Raw genomic sequence first — 24,360 nt, 5'->3', positions numbered from 1 at the left:
TTGGTCGTTTGGTTTATTCATTATCAAGACAGTCTCACTGATGTGAGCTTGCCAACTGGTCTAGGCTGGCTAGCTAGCAAGTTCAGAGACTCACCTGTGCCCTCTCAGAGTGCGGTGATCCGCAGTGTCCGCTCAGAGCACGGGTCACGCTCTGAGAAGGGAACTCAGACCCCCGGTCTCATAAGGCAGGCGCTTTTGGCACTGAGCGGCCCTCAGTCTCATAAGGCAGGCGCTTTAGGCACTGAGCGGCCCCTCTGCCCACAGAAGCTTATGGTCCAAATGAATTTTCTCTGTCACCTATTGGTTTTGCATATACATTTGGTCACAGTTGTACACTTTTGTCTTCTGTGTCTGTCAGCTCTTGCTATCAGTTAAGCATCAGTCTCCCACTAGGAGTGTCAGTTGCTGGAGTTTTGATTCTTTGCAGTTTGATATCTGTTGAGGCTTGTCGCTTTCGTTTACATATGAGGTGGTAATATGTAAATTGCCTGAGTGGAGCTTTGTGCCCGGAACACTCACATGACCTTTGTCCAGGGCTTGGGTGCTGCCTTTCTTGCCTTCCTCTTGTAAAACTGCCGATCCTGCTGCCTCAAGGCCCCACCCACCCTTACGATCTAATTTAACCCTAGCGAGTTTCTCAGAGGCTCCAAGCCCAAATACAGTTGGTTGCAGTGGGCACTATGCCTTTAATGTATGAATTTTAGAAGAAGGTAGCCCAGTTCCTGGCATCATAGACCACAAGTGTTCATGAACTCAGCATGGGCTTGCACCTCTCTAATGAAGTCACGGAATTGTAAAGCTGAACAGTATAAGCCAAGCGTAGCCTACCGGTACAGAGGCAGGCTTAAGTAATTAGTACCTGGCACATAGTTAACTGTGACGCAGTTAGACGTCATTTTAAAGTCGGCTTCTTGTCTTTTCCTTTGCAGGTGCTGACTGGATCCCTCGCTGGAAGAATATTTTCTACCTTTCCAAACCACAGACTAAGAAGCTAAAGAGAATCTATGTAAAGAAACTGAAACCTCTGTTGGCTTTGTGCTCCCACCCCGGAGGGAGCTGTCACCTCACCCTGTCTGAGGAGCGTGTAGAACTAGACCAGTCGCTATGAATGTGACCAGCTTGTTTTCATTCACAAGTCCAGCTGTGAAGAGACTCCTCGGGTGGAAACAGGGCGATGAAGAAGAGAAATGGGCAGAGAAAGCTGTGGACGCTTTGGTGAAGAAACTGAAGAAGAAGAAAGGGGCCATGGAAGAGCTGGAGAAGGCCCTGAGCTGCCCGGGGCAGCCGAGTAACTGCGTCACCATTCCTCGCTCCCTGGATGGCAGGTTGCAGGTGTCCCACCGGAAGGGACTACCTCACGTCATTTATTGCCGTGTGTGGCGCTGGCCCGACCTCCAGAGCCACCATGAACTGAAGCCTCTGGAATGCTGTGAGTTCCCGTTTGGGTCCAAGCAGAAGGAGGTCTGCATCAACCCCTACCACTATAAGCGAGTGGAGAGCCCAGGTGAGTGATGGGGGCCCCTTGTGGGCCCCCTGAGTCCCGCTGAGATCAGAACAAAGGCACCTTTCTGTTTTGGGTTGTAATTCCAAAATATTTGGGGGAAATTCTGTATGTATTGCACATGTGTGTGCAAGAGAGAAAGAACACAGGAGCGCTCAGATGTCAGTCTTCCCTCACTGTAACAAGCACCTGTAGCAATCACTGTGTAGAGAGAAGAGGTTCAGTCCCTGGTGCCCTCCGCCCTGTCCTCTCCGACCTGCAGCACTGCAGCATCCTGGGGTGGAGTGGGTGGCAGAGCAGAGCTCATATCTAAAGAGGAAGCTCCGAGTCCCACCATCCCCTTCAGTGCCTCGAATATTACTCATGAGGCTTTGGGGACAAGCCTTCAGCACTTGAACATTTTGGGAGTGCTTTCCAGGCCCAAGTTTTAAGAGGCCCTGGGTATTTCATGCATGCTTAACTCCCCCCCCCCCACCCCAAGTAACAGTCTTCCTTAGGAACAGGTTCTGAAAATTGGATTTTGTGTCTGAATTGGCTTTGAATGGTGCACCTTGGTTCTGCATATCTCTGTAGCGAGTTTAGCTGTGCAGTGCATCAGGAGAAGACACCAGCAGCATGGGCTCTCGTCCCGTGCTTGGAAGGAAGGGTAGCTGGGGGCCGCCCAAGGAAGGATCTCGTGGGGGCAGCCGTGACGAGAGCCACGTCACGGGTCCTGGCACCGCCTCTTGTCATCCATGTGGAAGTGTGCCGTGGTGTGTTCCCTGCAGAACTGTTCTGCTGTGCAAGGATTCAATGCTGTTTGCTTTATAAGAATCTGTCATGTCATAGATGGCACTGGGGTATGGTAAAAGCTGTATAGTCTGGATTCCAAATCAGCTGCTGTTAAAAAAGGCAGAGGAACTCTGTCTGTCCTGAGCAAGCTGACCCTTCCTGGTACTTTCTCTTTCAGTTTTAGTGCTCGAAAAAGTCAGTGGACTCCATTGCTTCTTGGGCTCAGGGCTCTGCAGGGCTTCCTCTTCCACCACAGGCTTTTAGGGAGGTGGCACGGCCACCTTGGACAGATCAGGGCCGTACCGTGCCTGGTGCTGCTGGAGGGTGACCCGAGAGCTCTTGTTGCTGGCAGTCCTCATCTAGGCTGGCTTGCACTGGCGAGCCCAGCTTTGTGACCACAGAGCTTTGCCTCAGCAGTGGGCTCCATTGCCAAAGTCTTGAGTAAGCCAGCCCATTGATTGTCCTGGGAGGAGCTTAGGGTCTTCTGATGATTGGGCTGAGTGCTATACAGCTTGTTCATTCCTCTTGATCAGGAACCAGGGATCAGTTCTGCATGACTAACCAGTGTAGACAGAGAAGGACAGAAGCCTCTCTGACTCTACAAACAACCGAGTGACCGTCTTCATGGCATTTCTATCATGTCAGGGATCCTAAGTGATCGGGCGATTTAACATGTAGGGCAGATGACACAGGTTCCACACAGGTCCTGTGCCATAGGGACTTGAGGGTATGCGAGTGAGCGCTGGTTACCAGTCTCCCATGGATACAAACCTCTACATCTTTAATTTATGTAGTTTTGCCCCTGAGTTTGACTCTACATCAGACAGGTGGATCAGCTGGCAAGTGGTTCTGTATGGAAGCATTAAAATGCTTCACTGTCACTCACAGGAGGATTGTATGGATGGCATTGCTCGCTTAGCCAGTGGTTTATGGCGTCCAAATCATGTGGCTCCCTTCCCTGTCCCTGCTCCTGGGACAGCCAGGTGATCTTCTCTTACAGGAAGTCAGACATCAGGGATAGAGGAGTTGCTTCAGCGAGTGCACACCTACACGATGGTCATGCAATGATGTGTTTGTTTCTCTCTAAAGACATTTTGTATTTTTGTGCAATATTTAAGTTGTGAAAAATAAAGTCTAGGAATAATTTGCAAACACTTTTGTGTCCACCACCTAGTTTAAGAAAACAGAGCATATAAACTAAAACCAGGTGTGATAGTACATCCCCATTAATAACCACCATTCTGAGTTCAACATTTATCTCCATGCATATTTTATACTAACACATTGATCCATAGGAACACATATCATTTCGTGTATTTTAAAATGTTCTATAATGACATTAGATTTTCCCGGAACTGATTGTTGTGTTCAATCCATAGTGTGCTGCATGATTCTAGAATGTATGTTTGTAGGGTTACCTTATCTAGTGCTATGAAGGGCCTTCTCCTCTGTTGCAATTTCATTTGAGAAGGACAGATAACATTAGGTTCATCACATAGTGTTATCTAGTACTCTAAACTTTGCTGTCTACTTCTTACAAACCTTCTAGCTTTATTTCCAGGTGCCTTTTTATTGGACCCTTTGAAAATTACACTGTTGTTCTGGGTTAGGGCTACATTTGCCCCTTTCCCTAGCCTTGCTGGGTTCTTATTAGCTCTGGTATTCTTTACTCTTTGTCAAACCAGATGGGATGTGGGGTTTTGATTTTGTTTATTTTTAGGAACATCTCATATACAGACACATGGTTTTCTTTTAGCCTGAAACTGAAATGGAGATGGGATTCTCGAAGAGTAAAAAGTATCGTGCAAATATTATATACAAATTAGATTCTGGGTACATGTGTTTCGGCTGACATGGTCCACAGGGAAAATTTTAATGTTGGGTAAGTAATGAAAAGGAGTCCTGAGTCAAGGGACTTACGTGCCAGACATCTGGAAAGCAGAGGCGTTTGGGTACGGGGCGTGCTCTCACACCTAAGGTATTGTTAGAAACACCCCACTCTCACACTCTGTGATGCCAGCTAGCCAGCATTTTGTCCTGTATGCTGCAGCCCCCGCCCCCTACATAAACTGCTTATGTCAGCTGTGTAGCCCCTGCAGCTGAGATCCACTTAGAGGTGGCCGTGATCGAAAGGTCCTCTTTCCTTTTGCTCTTTCGTAGAGCTCTGTGGCTTCAGGCTTCTGCCTCCTTCCCTCGCTTCCTTTCCTGTGTTCTTCATGGCTGTGCACTTCTGTGTGCATTCTGTGTGCCTTTCCACCTGTTCATAACTCCCTCCTCCCACCTGGGCCAGCTCGCTTCTCTTTCTCTTTCAGATCTAATCTTGCAGAGGTCTGTTTAGGTGGGACTCTTCTTTAATTCCGCTGTTTTCGTACCCCAGAGAGACTACGCCTTTCCCATAGCAACCCAAGCTTCTTCATAATAAACTTCACAGCCAGCACTGTCCAGCTGACCTCTGTTAGGTGGGCACCGTACGAGCTGGTGGCCCTGTCTCAGCTACCACCGTGACACTGATCATTGTCAGTCACTGGAAATGCTGTGACTAAGTTATCCATATGGACATCTGTCTTTCTAGAGGTGGGTTTTCCATTTGTCTGCTGCCTTTGAAAACCTTCCTCTGTTGGGTCTTTTTCTTGCTGGTGTAAGATAAAAGCGGAAACCATTCCTGGCGCAACTCTTGGTTACTTAGTAACTTGCTCTAATGTGAAGGTTTGGTGATGGAAGGCTGGCCAAATATGATTCTGGGTTTCACATCCTTTCTCTTCTTCAGCCACTCACAGGGCACTTCTGGAAACCCGTTGAGTGTAAGGCAGAGATGTATTTGATTTAAATATACCAGGGGTTTCCTTTTATTTTTCATACTGTGAAATGGTATTGTGCCCTCTTAGAATATGTGTGTGTAGTCACGTGGCAGCTGCACATCACTGGCACTCATAGTTGATATTCATGCTAAAATTACTAAACTGCTGGTTAGGTGTTCAGGCTAGTCAAGCCCCACATCCCTTTTATGGTCTCCCATTCGTAGGGTGCTAGTGAGCTGGTCTTTAAGTTATTGAGCATTTGGGGCTTTTCTTGTGCTGATACTCGCTCTTTCTAGGTCTTTCCTTCAGATAATCAAGTTTAACCAGAGAAACAATTGATTTCATTTCAAAATCTGCTTAGTCAGATTTTGTCATTGTTCCTTTGAGTATCTTCATGTTCTATTTTTTTGTCCTAAAGTAATGTCATCAGTTTAAGTAATTACAGTTTTTCCTTAACCTGTGCTGTGTATCTTGTTACACATCCCAGCACTTTGGGAAACTTTGCCTCTTGTGCTCAGCGAAGCCCCAGAGAGCCTTCCTTCTGTGGAAAGGTCATACTCTAGCCACCATTGAAACATACACGGAGGCCTTCGGAGATTGCCCCTGCACACGTGTAGACACTTGCAGGAAACAGAAAGTTCTCAGCGCTCCTGACTCGGCCCCAGCTGCTGATGTAGCGGTCCAGCTGTTTGCTTGGACTTTACTGGCCTTTGGAGCGGAGGCTCCTTATTAGTGGTTGGATTAAATATTGCTTCTCCTTTTCTTTTCCCAAAGTAAATGCTGACCAAGGCGAAATAAGTCACCTAATTGTGGTATTGAGAGGACCATTCAGCTGCTGTCCGCTGCTCCCAAAGTGCCTTAGTTGGGGGTTTCCTGTCCACTGGCCCCCCTCTCTTTGTCTCTCCCTCTCTCTCTCTCTCTCTTTTATTCTCATGTTCATAAAAATTATTTTTGCACTTTGAATTTCACCATGGAAGCCCTTATCAAACTCTGGTTTAAAATTCTGTGATTTTTTGTCAAGCATGCCAGTACATATCTATAAACCCCAACACTCAAGGGGCCGAGGAGAAAGATTGTTTCGGGCCACATGAGGAAAACTTGTCTCATACGACACCATCCCCTAAACAAAGTTTGAGATTTCTGTTAGCAATGAAAATGGAAATCTCAGCTTAGTTGGCAGCCTAGTAACTGCTGGCTGCTTAAAGTTGAAATAAACTGAAAACCCTCCTCACGTGTTGGCTGAATATGGGCTTCAACTCCAGCTGCCCTGTTTATCCTGGAAGAAAATGTTTTAAACGTTATAGAGCTGAAGAAAGATTCATGATTCCCCAGGAGGAACAGGGCAGGGGAAGTAGATACTGAGGAAAGAGGCACCCTAGGTGGGTCATGAAGGTGCTGGAGTTCTTCTAGATTTAAAAAGTATCGATGTCAGGCTGTATTGGTGGCATAAAGCTATATATGAATCTGTAATGATCTCAACTGAAAAAGTGTTCTGTGGAAAAGTGTCAGTTGGTCTTACAACTCAGTCACCCCAGTGCTCTGCCCAGGGACCCTGTTGGATGGTGCAGAACTGCCTTCCACTTAGTCACATTGGAGCCTGATTCCAGTCACACACAGCTATTGAAACCCCAGGGTGCCACCCAGGCGAGGTGAGCTTTAGGGTTAGGTGGGTTAGGTAAGAATCCATTTCCAACTTAGAGTATTTTGACTCTGGATTTATTCAGATGGGGCCCCATCGTTAAATCTCTCTGCATCTGGGCAGCAGCTAAGCTTGCTGGGTTGGGAGCAAGTATTGGCATTATTTGAAAGTTTTGAAGTTATAAGTCAGATACCAGGATGTGTTCATAACAAAAATTTTGAAGATTGGAGATAAATTAACTATACTAACAAAAGAAAATAAACAAGACAGCATGCACTGTGTTCCAGCACATCTAAATTTCTCTTCCTTCTTATATATATAATAAACACAGGAGTCTACAGGAACTATACCCACCAGAAAAGACTGGCATATAATTATGGTAGCATATGCTAAATTGAATGACAGGTGTGGATGGAGGATGAACTTAACTCATAAACCTCAGAATAGCACCGACAAGACTTCCTCCGTTGAGACACACCTGCATACTGTTCTTGCTAACACTGGCACATGTGCAGAAATGTCCATGTATGTCCATTATCTCAAAGATTTTTTTTTTATGTGTATGTGTGCACTTGGAGGTCAGCCAGTCTTGAGTGTCATTCTCAGGAGCACAGTCCACTTTGCAACAGAGCCTATCACCAGGGTTGATGGTCACCAGGCTGCACAGTCCACTTCGCAGCAGAGCCTCTCACCAGGGTTGATGGTCCACTTTGCAGCAGAGCCTCTCACCAAGGTTGATGGTCACCAGGCTTAACTCTCTTGGCCTGAGAGTTTCAGGCTACGTCTGTCTCTGCCTACCCAGTTTGGGAGCCCGGGGAATTATAAGTACGAGTCATTGTGCCTGGAATTATATGAATTCTAGAGTTCGAGTAAGGGTCTTCATGCTTGCAAGCCAAGCACTTTACCAACAGAGCCATCCCCAAGTGTAAGAAGAGGATGTGAAGGTTTCTCTTATTTATTTTGTGGAGGAGCACAGGGTTGGCACCTGCCGCCATATCCATGCAGAGTCAGAGGACAGGGTCTTTATTGTTTCTGAAGCTTTGTTTTGTTTCTTCTTCAAAGCCAGATGGAGTGGCTCGCACCTGTGACCCCAGCACTAGGACAACAGAGGGAGTCAGAACACAGCAGCAGGAAGGAGAGATTGTGCCTCAAACCAGAGGCCATTTGATGAAGAAAGTCCTTAAAACAGAAGCAGACTGGAAACTATTGGTTGGGATAGGTCAGAAATCCTGAAACTACACATGGAGTATCCAGGCATGGTGGACTGGTAGAATGGGATTCCTTAGGAATTCAAGACAGGAAAAGCCTTGTGAAGAAGGTCCCGGTTTCCTTCAGTAATGCTGTGAGATCATGATGTGGATAATGGGGTTAGGCTTCCACTCACCTTGGGCAGCTTGGCCCTGAGCCACTTATAGACCTGCAGAGGAATCTGGAGGTTGCAATGGTCCATCTGTCTGCGGTTGTCGTGAAGATCAGTTAGTCACAGGTGTGAAGAGACCCCCGCACTAGTGAATTCTTAAAAATGATGTGGTCTACAAGATGAAGGAGGGCTCTGCTCTCCTCCGTACCTCCCATAGAATAAAATGAAGCATGTAATAGGAGCAAGTCTTGATGAAGCAATTAGTTAATTCGTGGTAATCATTACATTAAAATAGTGACTGTGAATCACAGCAGCCGGTGTGGGCTGGGCTCCTTCTTGACCAACACCCACGCATTCTCACTCACTTCTGACCTAAGTAGTAAGTGCCAAGGGCTGCGGAGGTGTAGAGTCTGAGTAACGCACAACTTGTAACTGGAGGGCTAGGATCCAAGTTCAAATTCCCTGCACATATAGTAGTGCACGGGACTGCTTCCCAAGACCCAGGAAGCTATTGGTTTTCTCTTTAACAGAGGAGCCAAACATCCAGAAGTATAAGTCTTAGAGCGTGTGCTCTAAGATACACGTGGTAGCCTGCCTATGGACTGAGCTGAGTTGGGAGCATCCATGCCTGGGCCCTGTTGGTATGTGCACATGATCTCTTGGAGGCCAGACGCATCTCGGATCCCCTCTGGATGAGCCACTAGATGTGGGTGTTGGGAGCCAAACTCCAGTCCTTTCTAAGGCCGGCTGGAGTGCACTCTTGACTGCGAAGCAGTGCTCCGGCACCTCGGTTTCTTTATTAGGCAGGTTTAACTTATGATAGTGTGTTAGAGCGTGGCTCTAATATTTGACACGGCTGTCAGCATATGTAACTGATGTGTGTCTCGTGGAAGTACTGTTGTTGCAGGTCTACTATTGAAAGGGAAGAAGGTTTTAAAAATCTTTCCTGTTACTTGTCTAATGAAGAGTTAAGGAAAAGCCTACGTTTGGAAATCTAAAGCTAAAACAGTTTTGTTCTCTCTCATGCATTGCCCACAGTGGTTTTTGTTTTTAACTCCTGGTGTGATAATGTTAGCTTATACTCTGAGGTTATTCCCTACCTTAGAAGGCTTCTGTACTCTCTTATAACCTCATACCTTCCCTCTGTGGAAGTGAAGCAAATAGACGTTTAGCAAAGGAAAGGAAACTGGGCAAAGAGAAGAAGTTGTGGGGGAGCTGTTGGTGGGAGGCTGCTGTAGCCGGCTCCTGATGGGGGACACCCGCGTGGCAATCCCAGCAAGAGTGTGTGCACCCTAAGTTCATGCACTAGGTATCCTAGGCCGGCTTGAGTGAGACCCAGTGTGTTTTCCGTGATACCATGCAGCTTGGCTGAAGAAACAACACGGCTTTGTTTGGGGTTTTTTGTTTGTTTGTTTTACATCTGTTTGGCAGTCTGTATAGGAAGAGGCACACGCCATTGTGTGTGTGGAGGTCTGAGTGGAACTTGCAGGAGTCAGTTCTTTTCTTTCTTTCCAGTGGATTCCAGGAACCAAACAGGTCCTCAGGCTTAGCAACAAGCATCTTTAGTTCATTTCTCTGCCCCCAAGATACTGCTTTGTTGTGAGCAGCCTAAGGCCAACCCGGCCGTTCCCATAGCATACTGGTTTGAGTCTGTATTCTACCTAAGACTCAGAGCTACCTCTGTACAGAATCTTAGAAATGCTAGGAGTCATTGCTAGGTATTTGACACAAGTGAGAAGTTTGAGGTTTGGTTTCCATAGCTAGAGACATGGAACAAGAAACCCATGTCCTGTACCCAATGCACAGTGACCCAAGCTGAATTTGCCCAAATGTCCAGGTTTTGGTTTAGTTCACAGGGACGGTGTTCACAATCTGCTGTTAAGTAAGGATATGAGGAGCATACTTAGGGAAAGACTGCACTATATTACACTAAACAGGGCAGGGATTAGAATACAACTCTCAAGTGTATTAATTGAAAACACAGTAAGGGCAGAAGAGACAGGCAGTTATGGGGGCTCGACGGCCCGGCCAGAGTAGCCAAAACACTGAACTCAAGGTTTTGTGAAAGAGCCTGTCTCAAGAAATAAAGTAGAGAAACAATTGAGGAAACCTAGCGACTGTCTGTCTGTCTGTCTGTCTGTCTGTCTCTCTCTCTCTCTCTCTCTCTTTCTCTCTCTCTCTCTGTCATACACACACACCGCCACCCCGTCTTTCTCTTTTACACACATGTGTATATACACATACCACAAATACTCATACTATACTACATACATACATACATAGACACGTGCATGCAAGTGTACACACACACACCACATGCACTCCGTGACTTTTACAAGTCTCCTCTCAGTTTTGTAGGACTAAGTAATAAAGATTGGGGACTGTGAACATTCTTTCACTCAAGCCCTGGCTCCTTCCTTCAGGTGCTATAGGTCCAGAATGAGTTACTTAGCTAGCCTGAACCTACTTCCCTGGAGATTATAGTGGTAAGAATCAACATGGAGACACCCTATGGTGGAGCCATGTCTTCCGGTTGACTTTTATAACCACAGCTCAGGAGACCTTATCTAATATTTCAAACCCTGCCCACCCTCAGCTCACCACCAGTGAGCAAACAAAAAGATAAAGGGTTTTTAGCTGTTGTTTATTGCTGTTAAAATTTAACCTTGGTTAAGATTCGGAGAACCATTTCTTCAGTTTCCGAGGCATATCTTGAAGTAAGAGATTTAATTTTATAAACAAACATACTATTACCTTGAAAGCCATCTTCCCCCACCTCTTTTTTTTTTTAATAATTTTTTTAAAGATTTATTTATTTATTATATGTAAGTACTGTAGCTGTCTTCAGACACACCAGAAGAGGGCGTCAGATCTCATTATGGGTGGTTGTGAGCCACCATGTGGTTGCTGGGATTTGAACTCATGACCTTCCGAAGAGCAGTCAGTGCTCTTCCCCACTGAGCCATTTCACCAGCCCCTTCCCCCACCTCTTTACAGGAATGGTTTCCACCCACAAGGTCACCCAGGACACTCTTATCGGGGGACATCTGTATTAAGCGGCTGCTGAGGCAACTTGCCCTTCGTAAAGTTGTTACTGTAAAGTTGTTACTGTACGGCTGACTGCACCACCTCTCTGCTCTTAGACAGCCCCCGTGAGATGTCCTGAGATCTCACCTGGACCGAGCTTTGCACACGAAGTCATAGCAGAAGGCAAACAGATTTTAGGGCAGAGCTGCCTGAGGAAAGCCAGAGTGAAACTCCAAGAAGTTGGGTGATTTGCTCAGAGTCTTGAGGTGGTCATCCTGCCAAGGTCACTTTGCCAGGTACCTCCTCTTGCCCTGCAGAACGGGGCAGGAAGCATTTAGTAGCTTGATTGCCATTCTGTCTTCGTGAACAAACACAGCAAAGGGGCTGGCAACCTCATCATCCGAGCTCTCTGTGTTAAAGCAGAAACCAGCTGCCTCTCGGAGAACATTTGGAGGGTCAGAGCACAGCTGAAGACTTGCCAGGTTTAGACGAGAACACATTGCCACTGACCATTTGGTGCAGAATTTCAAGCTGCTCTTGAGACTCTGGACAAAGCGCCCATCTGGGGTGTGAGGGTGCTGCGCGCTCTGCTGTATAATTTTAGCCGTTCTCGGCCGTTCCTTTCCCATGCGCCTTGGCAACGCAGAAAAGCAGAGCCCAGTAGAAGAATCACAAACATCTCTTCAAACTGAAGCATCCTGCAGTTTTAGTTTGGCTATCCTGTTATCTGGAAAGGGGATTTTACTTTTTCATGGAAGGAAATGCCAAGTTGAGAAGCAGAGTTAACAGCAGTGAGGAAAGAATTCCAACTCCTCTCTTCTGAAAGGCCAGGAAAAGATGGAAAAAAGAATATCTTACTTTTAAATTCTTAGAGGGCTGGAGACATGGCTTAGTGGTTAAGAGTACAAACTGCCAAGTTCAATTCCCAGCATCCACATTTGGCAGCTCACAACTACCTGTAACTCCAGCTTTAGATTACAGACAGCACCAGCACGCATGTAGAAATATTTACACAGATACACACATATATACACAAAATTAAAGTAAAAGCTAAAATGAAGAATTTTTAAACTTTTTTTTTAAAGATATATGTATTTCATGTGTGTAGGTACACTGTCACTATCTTCAGACATACCAGAAGAGGGCATCAGATCCCATTACAAATGGTTGTGAGCCACCATGTGGTTGCTGGGAATTGAACTCAGGACCTCTGGAAGAGCAGTCAGTGCTCTAACTCGCTGAGCCATCTCACCAGCCCATTTTTAAACATTTAAATAAAGATGTGGCAGAGAGTGAGATGGCTTAGTTGGTAAAGTGCTTCCGGCATTAGCCTGAAGACCTAAGTTTAGATCACCAGCATCCAACTACAGATTTCCCTAGGCGGCACACACACACACACACACACACACACACACACATACACGCATGCACACACACATACACACAATCACACTTACACAGATACACAGTCATGTACACAAACACATATGCATGCTCACACATGCGCACAATCACACCCACACACATAAACATACACATAGGCAAACACAACGCACACACAGACTTCAGGTGGTTGTCAGGTGCATGCAAAAGACTCCACTCATCCAGGCCTCTTTTTCAGGAAGGGTACAGAGCTCAACCAGGTCTGGGTATTAGTTACCAGAGTTCTCTGAACACACAACCTGGTCATCTTAGAGACGAAGCTTTAGGCAAACCAACCATTAGGCTTCATATCCAAGGATAAAGTAAACCTCAGGGCCCAAAGGCAAAAAGAACAGATTCTGATAGTGTTGAGGAAGCAAATTTGGAATCTGGCCTCTCCAAAGTATCTTACAGAAAACAGCATCTCTGGAAACATCAGGAGAGCAGTTCCAAACCGAGCACATTGTCCATAAGTATGAAGTTTGGGGTGCTTGGAAACTTGGACGACACTGCATGTACCTTTACAGACCAGGTTGTGTGTGTCCCTAAATTCATGTTGTAACCTGAACCCCAAGTACCCTGGAATGTGGGTTTTAGAGACAGGGCCTTTAAGGAGAAGATAAAGTAAGATGAAGACATTGTGGGAGGCCCTATGCCTAACATCCTTGTAAGAAAGGTTAAGCTATGCAGAGATCCACCAGGAGAGTTGGCCTTCAGGAGCCAAGAACAGAGGCCTCAGTCTCTGTGACCACAGGAAGGTGAATTCCTGTCGCTACAGACACTGCTCTTGGGTATTTTATTACAGCTGCCCTAGGAGACTAGTACAGCCAGTGTCTACAAGTCTCAGAGCCACTGACTGTGGACTTGAGCAGACCTTCCTGATGTATTTGTTTTTCCAGTCCTGGGGATGAACCTGAGCTCTCATGTGTGCTAGGCAGGTGCTGTACCACTAAGCTGGACCCATGGCTTTTTCTTCATTTTAACTGTGTGCACATGCATGCAGGTGCCCTCAGAGTCCAGAAGAAGGATCCCTTAGAGATGGAATTATCCATGTGGTTGCTGGAAACTGGAAGCACGGTGCCTGCTCCTAACTACTGTGCCTCTCTTTAGTTCTTATTTTTAACAGTCTAGCTACGTTGCCCAGGCTGGCCTTGAACTCATTTTGTAGCTGAGACTAGCTTTGCACTCAGCATCCTCCTGCTTCCATCTCCTGCCCAGCTCTTCCTTATTGTAAAGAAAGCATTTCAGCACCAAGATCCTCTCCTGTGCACTTGTGAATGTAATGGCCTCTCAATAAGGCATCAAGAACTTTTTTTTTGTTTCCAGAAGGTAGACAGGGAAGTAACTAGAGCCATTTGGAAAGAGAAGCATGCACCCAAGAAATGAAATGATGGCAGAGGCACAGACAAGAGCAGAAGGAACTGTCTGAGAAATCAGCAGAACATACGTAGGGCGTTGTGAGAAAGGTCCCGTCGGTCTCCAGGACAAAGATGGACTCCTAACCAGTGGCATTTAAGGTGGCTGGTTAACCAGTTAGAAAAAGATAAAATTAGATGCATCCCTCATACCACAAATAAAACTAGTGGCTCAGAAACCTAAACAAATTGGGACACTCTCCATGCCCCACAAGGGAAGGGTACAGGGATGAATTCTTCCATTCAGTGTGGGTATACAAGACTTTTATGACTGCAGATTCATAACAAACACAACACACACACACACACAGATGGACAAGCACACAAGAACCTGGAGCTGCCCTGTGAGGAGGTCAGAATGAGGGGACTGGGTGGGAGGTGGGTGCTTCTGACCTTCAGAGCCGCAGGAAGTGTTTTCTGGATTTGTACAAAGCTCTGGGGAGGTCCCTGAGGACTGACAATGAATTGAGCAGATAAGCCTAACACTGGAAGTGGGAGTTACACCCAAACAAGTTTTGAACAAAAATGGGTGAATCCAAGTATTTTATATATAAGAACAAATTCCAATCATGCAGCTTTAAAACCTATTGCTTTTCTCTGCTGTTTTGGGCCACACGGGCAGATGGGCTTCCAAAGGTCTTTGTGAGTAAGGGGAAGCTACCTGGTGACTCTGGAGGACATCTTGGGGTGTTCCCAGAGTGGGGTTCTAAAGTTACCTTTAGGCAGCCCATCCCTTGCTGTTCATCAGTTTGGTTGTGGCTCTGCCAGGATTTGGGGAGTTAACCGTGCTGATCTCCGCCATCTTAGTTTCTTAACCTGTTGCTTTCAGGAGAGACAATCCTTTTGCTTGTGTTTAAGTACCTACCACTTAGACGTTCCTATATTGGGGTTTTCAGTTCCGTAGCAGCTGGGTACTCCTTGGCCCTGTTTTGTGAATCATGGAGAAGTGGGAACTTTCATCCAGATCCTCCAGGCTACATAACTAGCCATCTTCCGTGGGCTTTGGGTGCTCCATGCCCACTGTGTTTATTTCTTCAACCTTCTTCATTCTGTAACTTTTTATTTTTAAAGGAGCTAATGTGTCAGTTAAAATACTTACTGGTAAGTAATATCATTCAATATCATTCAGTAACTCAGATGTCAGCAGACTGTCAAGTAAGAGCATCAGTAGCAATATATGTAAGTACGTAAACAGCGCGGCTCAGACTGCTCTTCAGCCTGAGATCCTGTTGCCTTAACCTCCTACCTGAGTACTGGGGTTGTGGGTGTATGCCACAGTTCTGTGTGTGTGTAATGTGTGTATGGCGGCGTGCACATGCCACAGACCAGTTGTGTGACGTGGCGGTGTGCGCATGCCACAGACCAGTTGTGTGACGTGGCAGCGTGCACATGCCACAGGCCAGTTGTGTGACAAGCTCCTTTACCCATGAAGCCATCTGACTAGCTGGTGATGTATATTGTTAACAGTGAATAGGACAATTTAAGGTGGAATAAAGCAACATGTTTTAATCTGAAACTGTGTTTTGAGGTTTCCCTGGGTCAACAGGCCAGGGGCGCTGCCCTCTGGCCGCAGTCCTGTGATCCGGGCTGGAGAGTTTGCTCCCCCTCTGCTCAGTACTGTGGGCTTGACAGTTGGCATTCTGGTTATTTGCCCTCACTTACTGTGAGGTCGTTAGCAGTTTTCACCATTCTTATTTCTCTCTCTCTCTCTCTTTTCTTTCTGCTTCCAGTTCTCCCGCCGGTGCTGGTTCCAAGGCACAGCGAGTACAACCCTCAGCACAGCCTCCTGGCTCAGTTCCGCAACCTGGGACAAAATGAGCCTCACATGCCACTGAACGCCACGTTCCCAGACTCCTTCCAGCAGCCCAACAGCCACCCGTTCCCCCACTCCCCCAACAGCAGCTACCCCAACTCTCCTGGTGGCAGCAGCAGTACCTATCCTCACTCCCCAACCAGCTCAGACCCGGGCAGCCCTTTCCAGATGCCAGGTAGGAGGGCGGGCCCAGAGACTGGGGGTGGGGTGTTTGGGGAGGTGGGTGGGCGTGGCCTGCAGCAGGGAGGTCTGAACCCTGAACCCTTGCTTCAGAACACCATTGTAGAGAGTGGAGTCTCACAGCCAGACAAAGGAATGGCCTGTTGGATTCCTGCTACATTTGTCCCTTGTTTTCAAACGTTTTGAAACAGCTGCATCCTTCTGGGAGTGGCACGGTTGTTCCAGCCTCTGCTCTCCATAAAAGAAAGAAAAAACGCCATGTTACACCCAGTGCTGTTCTGAGAAGCGGCTCCAGCATGGAAGAGTCTTTGCTGTCAATGCAGACTTGGAAGAGCTGTTTTCTGAGGGGTCACAACCCCCACTTAATTAGATTCACTTAACCAGTGATGTAATCCCAAGAAGCATGTACTTTTAACAACAACCAATTGTAACAGACATGCTGGAGACCATCTGCTTGTTTAACTTAGCAGAGACAAAACCAGTTATTTTCCTGTTGCAGTCATAACGGATGCTGTAATAGTTATCAAAATACGTGATTAATTAGGACGCTCTGGGTTTCAAAATGCAGGTTAGTAAACAAGCATCTAAAATACTAGTGCCAGAGTCCTCGTCAGTCAGTGGCATAAAGGGTTGTATAACAGGAAGGTCATCTTGAAATTTGGGTATGTTTGTGAGGGAAGACAACTGCGCAGGCAGGCATGTTTATAGAACCACTTAAAATGCTTTAGGTTAAATTTGAATTCAACATCCATATTGAACCTTCAGAAATTGAAAAGAGGTCTACACTTTATTTCTGCTTCTTTTTTTTAAAAAATTACTCTTATTTTTCAACCTGTTAATTTTGCATTATGTCTTTCTGTTTGGGATGAAGAAAGAGGAGAGATTACTTTCATAACCAGACGAATACCATTCGATGGTTTCCTGTCTGCCCATTCCCTGGCAAGCCTGTTGAGTCTTATGATGGGTTGGTGGTGACAGGGTCCATTCCAGACGACTTTTGAGCAGGGGTAACCCCAAGTGAGCCCCAGGAAAGAGAATCAGAGACTATTGCTAGAACTCAGTCTTGTCTTTGGCTGCCAGAGACTAAAGCCCAAGCTCAGAAGAGCAAGGAGAAAGGGCGTGCACTAATGGAGATAGCAGAACACTATCAATAAAGGCCCGGCCACTCTGAGCCCTGCTGGTGTAAATTCATCAGGTTCTGTTGAGAACAGCCTCCTGGCTTTGCTCCTGGCGTGAGCCAAAGCAGATTTAACCTTTACAGCTACAGCAAGAAGCTGGAGTATGGGGAGGGCAGACTGAGAAGTGCAGAAAAGTCTCAGGAGCCTGGCTGGCTCTCTGCTCCTTAGCAGCTGGGCTAAGATTCTGCCAGGATCAGGGGTGGTGGGAACTGCCAGGGATCCCTGAAGGAGCAGAGTTTGTTATTTGGGTTCCACAGTTGCCTCTAAGTATTTACCCAAGCATTTATGGATCCCTAAGGTAAAATTCCGTTCTTAAGGCTCTGCCGTACATGCTGGGTGGGCTGACAGGCCAATGAGGAACTTGGTTTTTGAGTCCTGTATTTCACAGTAAGAAAATACCAGTCTTGCATTTATGTGTGTGGTTTTAGTAATCTTATTACTTGTTAGAAACTGTTCAGAGGAGACCTATGTAAATTCTAAAACAGAAGACAGCTGAGCTAAACTGATTTATTTCCTACTATTCTGTTATTGGGGATTTTTAGGCTAGTCATTGCTTAAATGGTTATGGTGAAGGTAGTCCAAAGAGATTGCTTAAAGTCATGGGAAATCAGAGTCTCAATTAATAGGTGTTAACAAACCCAGACAGTAAATTCCTGCCCATAGGTTTAATGTTGGAGGCCTGGGAAGAACTTTCCCCTTGCCAAGTCTTGTCAGGCAGTTTGGTTACACCGGTGAAACCAAACTTGAGGGCTCTCAGAGTCTGCTGCATGAGTGTGCACATGTTCTTCTTAGTGGATTTAAAGTGATGTGATCCTAGAGAAGCGGGGGGCGGGGGGGCCGCTGGAGAGATGGCTCAGCCGTTAAAGGCTAGGCTCACAACCAAAAATATAAGAGAAGCGGGACTCCTGGAGCCCACTGACAATGTGTTTGTTTTGTCTTTTCTTTTCTTTTCTTTTTTTTTCTTTTCTTTTCATGGAAACAAAGTTTGGGACTATGATTATTTTCTGAAACTGTACCTTAAGTTTAAGGTATTTTGTATCTTATCCTTTCGGGAGGGGTAAGGGGTTGAGGGTGAGGCAGGGTCTGATGTAGCCAAGGTTAGCCTTGACTTCTCCATCATCCAGCCTCTGCTTCCTGCCTGCCAGGATTGCAGGCATAAGCCAAGCCGGAAACCCCTTTTGTTAAGGGGGCTGATTCAGCTTGAGTGCTTAATACTCTGGGAGGCAGGGGCAAACAGACCAGGCTCGCTGGTCAAGGAGGCCGGTCTGCTTATAGAGTTCCAGGCCACTGAGAGTCCTTCCTTCTCCCACCATCCCCCCAAAAGGTGGGAGCTGGTCAGATGGCTCAGTGGGTAAAGACACTTGCTGCTATTGTGAAAACTTGAATTTAGTTCCTGGAACCTACATTTGGAGAGATCTAACTCCCCAAGTTATGCTCTGATCCCCACGTGTTCCTGCCCCCCCACAATAATTAAACCCAAAGTTATCTTCTGACCTCCTATGTACACATACGTGCATCTGCATACATATGAACAGGTATACACATACACAGACTCTCGACACAGAAGAGAGTATATGCCTGACACATGTATTTTTTTTCTTTAAAACTTTGTAGCTGACACACCCCCACCTGCTTACCTGCCTCCTGAAGACCCCATGGCCCAGGATGGTTCTCAGCCCATGGACACGAACATGATGGCGCCTCCACTCCCCGCCGAAATCAACAGAGGAGGTAGAGTTGCTTGCCACTTCTCCCTCTTAGAGTTTGTTGTCTGCAGGTCCAAGTGTTATTTTCAGTCAGAGAGACCTTCCAAAAGTAGCTTATCTTCAAAACATAGAAAAAAACACTTGTTGTTTTTTAAAACGAGTAGTTTTTAAACCTAAAGGAAAGAATTCTCTAGAACCCAGCCCATTGCTTAAGCTCTGTCACAATCTCATAAGAGATCTCAGGATTGAATGAATTTTCAGTAGCCTCTGAAATGGCCTTAAGCATCCTTCTGCCATTTTGTACTAGAAAGCTATGTGAGGCTGAGTCTCAGCATTGGTGATTAGAAAACCAAGCTGTTGGCAAACTCCAAAGACAACCAAGCATGCTGTACATCCGTCAGTGCTGAGTATCCAGCTGAGATGTAGTGTTTAAAATGTAGAAAATGAACAAGCATATCTATCCCATTAGCATGTTAATTTGCTTTTACCTTTTGTCAATGGTTACGTAATAGTATAAACAAAGAACTATTTAAAAATACATTTATCTATGGTTTAGTATCAATAACTATGTGGTTTGTATAGCTGTTTCATGGGCCTGTATACATATGAGGTTGCTGGGGAGCTGGTGGGGACAAGGTCGGAGGCCTGCATTACATAACATACATCCTTTATTTAGAAAGTCATGCGTTCAGGTCTTCAGGGATTAATAACTTGAGATCGATGATGCAAGAATTATCTTTAAATGGGCCAAGAGGAACAGGCCATCCTCAGTAGTGCAAAGCAGGCTTCCCACAGGTGATCCCCCCAGAAATCCATACAGCGGGGTTTCCAAATGGTTGTCTTTGTGTTAAAACACACACACACACACACACAATGCATGTGCGTGTGCGTGCGCCTCATCTATTTTATAGCTCTTATCCATCACTGAAACAAATAATGGTGCATTTTCCCTTAATGTACTCATGCCTAGCTTTGTTACCAGAAGAATTTAAAGGATAGGAATTTATTCCTCTCCCCTCAAAGAACTTACAACTGAACTGAAATTCACCTCCCCTCCTTGGGGAAGGTCTGGTCTTCATCACCAACTCAGGTTCGGCCCACTAATGACTTGGTGGATGGCCCCACCCACTTCTCAGAACCACAGTGGCATGTTGAGTGGGCTTAAGGGACCAGAGAATGCAGATGCTAGAATCACTGAATCTTACCCCGGATACCAGGCGCACACTACCCCATGCCAAGAAGTGCCATGCTGCCCTGGCAAGATCTCCCATCCACTCAGTAACTTCTAGGGGAGGCCTCCAGCAAGCCCTCAGCCCAAGACTGAGGCAAATTGAAAGTAAAAGCAGTGTGGCCGCTGAATATGTCTTACTTTGTTCTTAACCCCATTTTTAGTGAAATGAGAGGTGCCTTGGACTGAGTCAGTTGCTGGTGCTTTTGCAGGACTTAAATATTATGCTGTCCGTGCAGTAGTGAAGGATAGCAGTGTGCCCTGTTCATATGTGTTCAGACCCACAAACTGAAACCAAGAACAAGTCTTAATGCTGACTCTGGATTCGGAATGATGATGTGTCCATGTAGGCTCTTGGAGTATATTGAATACACCAATCCGATGGCAGATCTCTGTGGTGGGAGGGTGTATGGGAAGTCTCTGTGCCAACTTTGCAGTGACCCAAAATGTTGGCTCCAAAAATAAATACCCTCAAAAAAAAATAAAAAATCCTTAGCTATACAGTTAAGTGAATTGGAACAGTGATTTTGTTTTGAAGTTCTCTTTATAGGTACTCTGTGTTTTATGGCTTTTGGTCATCATTAGCTGTTGGGAGTCAGCAAGTGAAGTGTGTGAGAGAGTAGCCTCTGTCTGACCCATTTTTGGAATTTTTATTTGGGGAGCAAGTATATCCTGTGTGGACCCTGCATCTGTACTGAGAAGTTTAGCTCTAATGCCCCAAATGGAGACCATACTTTTAAGATTTTTTTTTTCCTTTTAAACAGCTTTTAAAATGTTCCCCATCAGAGCCAATTTAAAATCACCTAATATCTTCAAAGGAAAAGAATGTTGGCTTTTTTCCTTTTGTCACCTGTGGTGGTTTTCCCAGAGCAAGGGTCAGCAAACTTCGGCCCACAGACAGATCAGTCCACTGTCTGTTTTTATAAATAAAGCTTTATTAGAACACAGCTGTGCCCATTTGTTAACTATTGTCAATAACTGTTTTCGTGTGATACAAAGGCAGAGTGGAATAGTTGTGATAAAGATCAGTTGTCCCACAAAATCTTTCTGACCTTTTATAGGAAAAAAGTGTCCAAGTCTAAACTAGATGAATAGCATTTCGAACAACACTAAGAGCCAATAAAAGGCTTGTGTGACTGTGGCTGCAAGCTGCCTTTGAGGTTTGGCACTTGTGAATCACTAAAGCTTTGCTCCTTGAAGAACAGTGAAATGATGGGGGAGCTGTTTAGAAAACAAGGGAAATAGTTTATTTTCAGCTAAGCCACTCAAGTATAAAATGTAACTAATGAAGAACATGGAAGCCCCCCCTCCATTTTTTTTTTAACCTACTGGATTTCCTTTGCATTTCTTCTGCTTTGTACATGGGGCCCCATGAGGTTCAGATCAGCAATTACATTGGCAATAGTGTGGTTTGTATGCCTGGGGTCTCAAAGGCGGGTTAAAGGAGGTTTGCTGCAGAAAGGATTCATCTCTCAACCTTTTAGTTGAAAGCATTTAGAAGCGTTTTCTGTTTGGAGATTCGTCAGGCTTAAGAGATCGGACGTAACAAGCTGCATCCTGTCAGTAAAGCTGGGTAGTTTCCACTGTTGGCCCATTCTGGGAAGCGAGAGACGAAACACACCTGCTCCGCATGACTTAAAGCAAATATAAGGAAGTTAGCGTGCAGTCTGGATGAGAGAGATATGATTCATTGAGGGAGAATGGCCAGCTGGAAAGGTTTCTTCCTGAGCTAGAATCACAGCAAAACTGCAGCCGTGGCCATCGCTGCCTGCTGCAGAGCCAGGCAGCTTCTCCATGATAGGTACAAGTTCGATTTGGTGCTTTGAGAAAGCAGAGGTTTACCAGAGCTTTGCCAAAAGCAGCTTCTTTCCACACCAGCCCCATTAGCACATCTCCAGGCCCTCTTGTTCCTGAGCCATTGGGTTTTTCATTGGTCACTTGTATTTCTCGTAGGTAGTGTGCCAGTAAGAGTGATTCCTATTATTTCTGTATGTTAATGAGCAAGTAATAGGTCATTAGTATTCAGTAAACACTGCTGTTGGGCTTGCTTAGCTGGCATTTTGGTTTTCTGCTAGTCATTGGAGAAGATTGTTCTCCAATTAAAGGAGAATGCCACCTTTAATAAGAAGTATTTCAGCTCTCAAAAATGATACATGTGATCATCATAGTCGCCCTTCTCTGCGTGATGCCCAGCCAGTTTCACAATGTAGTTTCAGTTTGGGGGTGCTCCAGGCACAAACCTTGAGCAACACAACCTTTTCTTCCCTTCTTACAGATGTTCAAGCTGTTGCATACGAGGAACCAAAACACTGGTGCTCTATTGTGTACTATGAGCTCAACAACCGTGTGGGTGAAGCGTTCCACGCCTCGTCCACCAGTGTGTTGGTGGATGGTTTCACCGATCCGTCCAACAATAAGAACCGCTTCTGCCTGGGCCTGCTCTCCAACGTTAACCGGAATTCCACTATTGAAAACACCAGGCGACATATTGGCAAAGGTGAGCCTCCCCTTTACTCTGCTTGCACACATTCGTCTCTTATTCCTCTAGAAGTGACTCAGTCATTCCCGGGGCAAATGCCAGTGAATGCTCAGATACTGCTCTTTGAAGAATTTTTCAAATTCATATTAACTGGAGATTGTGCTAATTGACGATCTTAGTGCTTTTCCAACCCTGATAATGTTGTTAGGAATTAGTGCATACTTGCTACTGTGGGCAGTACTCTAATGTTTTTGTTATAAAAATGTCTTAGAATTTTTATATATTTTATATTACATGTGTGTGCATGCACATGTGTGCATGACTGTCTTGATCAGAGGAGAGTCTGAGAGCCGGTTCTCTCCTTCCATTTTATGGCCATCAGAAATCGAACTCAAGTCATCAGCTTGGTGGCAAGCCTTCTCCCCATCGAGCCATGTCGCCATCCTGCTTGTCTTTCTTAATAGACTTAGTTATTTATTAGTGGTAGATTAAAACAGTTCTGTAACGTTTCCATGAATTTATTATATGAGTAAGCAAATGGCTAAATGTGTGGGTAGGTGCTCAGCTCAGCTTTCCCTGCAGTCATGAGGGGTGTGGCAGCCTTTGGAAGTGTTGGTATAAAATCATAACTTAATAACATGGCATGTGTTTATATGCTGTTGTGGATGTCTATGTGAGCCTGTCTATATGCCCTCTGAACATGCATGTAGTTTTTCTACCCTGTGTACTGAAAGGGCAAAGAAGCAAAGATACAAAGTATTGACAAGCACATGTCCAGGGTCCAGGTCATTGCTGCTACTATCTATCCCCACTGAGGGAGACTGTGGCTGCCTCCAAAGCTGGGACAAGGCGAGCCCAGAGGATCTCCTGTGAGAGAAAGTGAAGGAAGGATTCAGAAAGCCATGGTGCCTCTTGGCATCCAACTCCCACCTCACAGCTTTGTACAGTTTACTACCAAAATATATTTATCCTTTTGTCTCCATGGTGGGTTTGTTCTGAGACCCTTGAGAACTAGAAATCCATGGATGCTCAGTTCCCATACATAAAACACTGTAGTGACTTAATTTATCATACGTCACCTTTCAAGTATTGTTCAGAGAGGCACACGTACTGCAGAGGTCATGTCATGTAAACAGTGGCTGTTGAGTGAGAAGGCACAGCTCGCACATGTTAGTGTTGGTGCTATTTGAAAAGATCATTTTTGATCTGTGCATAGTTGAAACTGGATTCCAGATCCACAGATAATGAAGAGCAACTATAATTAACTACAGTAGTGGATCTTAAGGTACTGCTGGGTGTGATGGTGAGTGTAGCTCCTGGAATACCAGCACTTAGGAGGTATGAAGCAGAAAATGAAGAATCCCAAGCCAGGTTAGGCTACGCAGTGAGATCCTGTCCAATAAGTAAATTCTAATTGATACAGCCATAGGAATCACTAATAGAGAAATGAATTAATTGGGTACTAATAGAGAAATGAGTTAATAGCAGTACATGCTAGAATACAAAAGTCATCATTTTGTAACCATTGAGTAAGGACCAAGTAAGAGTCATTGGTTGTAGGACTGGTGAGGTGGCTCAATGGATTGGTAAGGGGGTTTGCTGTCTAGCCTGAAGGACCTTAGCTTAGTCCCCAGGACTGCACCGTGGGAGAAAGCCAGCTCCTGCACTTTGCCCTCTGACCCCCTCACCACACTAGCCCATGCCTCTCTCTCTTTCTCTCTCTCTCTCTTTCTCTCTCTCTCTCTCTTTCTCTCTCTCTCTTTCTCTCTCTCCCACTCTCCCTCTCTCCCTCTCTCCCACTCTCCCTCCTTCCCTCCCCCTCCCTCTCCCTCCCTCTCTTTCT

The 24,360-nt window shown here is 45.7% G+C and overlaps 1 protein-coding gene across 2 annotated transcripts in view; it reads left to right on the top strand.

Annotated features, from left to right (window-relative positions):
- Window positions 1-24,360, top strand: part of Smad1 (SMAD family member 1) — a 59,924-nt gene that overhangs the window by 25,892 nt on the left and 9,672 nt on the right. For both annotated transcript variants that reach the window (XM_031340422.1, XM_031340421.1), the window contains exons 2-5: window positions 930-1,504; window positions 15,664-15,921; window positions 18,719-18,835; window positions 22,314-22,535. In XM_031340422.1, coding sequence (XP_031196282.1) covers window positions 1,105-1,504; window positions 15,664-15,921; window positions 18,719-18,835; window positions 22,314-22,535 — 997 coding nt within the window. In that variant the 5' untranslated portion in view covers window positions 930-1,104. The remainder of the gene's footprint in view (window positions 1-929; window positions 1,505-15,663; window positions 15,922-18,718; window positions 18,836-22,313; window positions 22,536-24,360) is intronic.

This window comes from Mastomys coucha, unplaced genomic scaffold (assembly GCF_008632895.1).
Source record: "Mastomys coucha isolate ucsf_1 unplaced genomic scaffold, UCSF_Mcou_1 pScaffold22, whole genome shotgun sequence".
NCBI lineage: Eukaryota > Metazoa > Chordata > Mammalia > Rodentia > Muridae > Mastomys > Mastomys coucha.
This window is presented reverse-complemented; position numbering and strand designations above follow the sequence as displayed.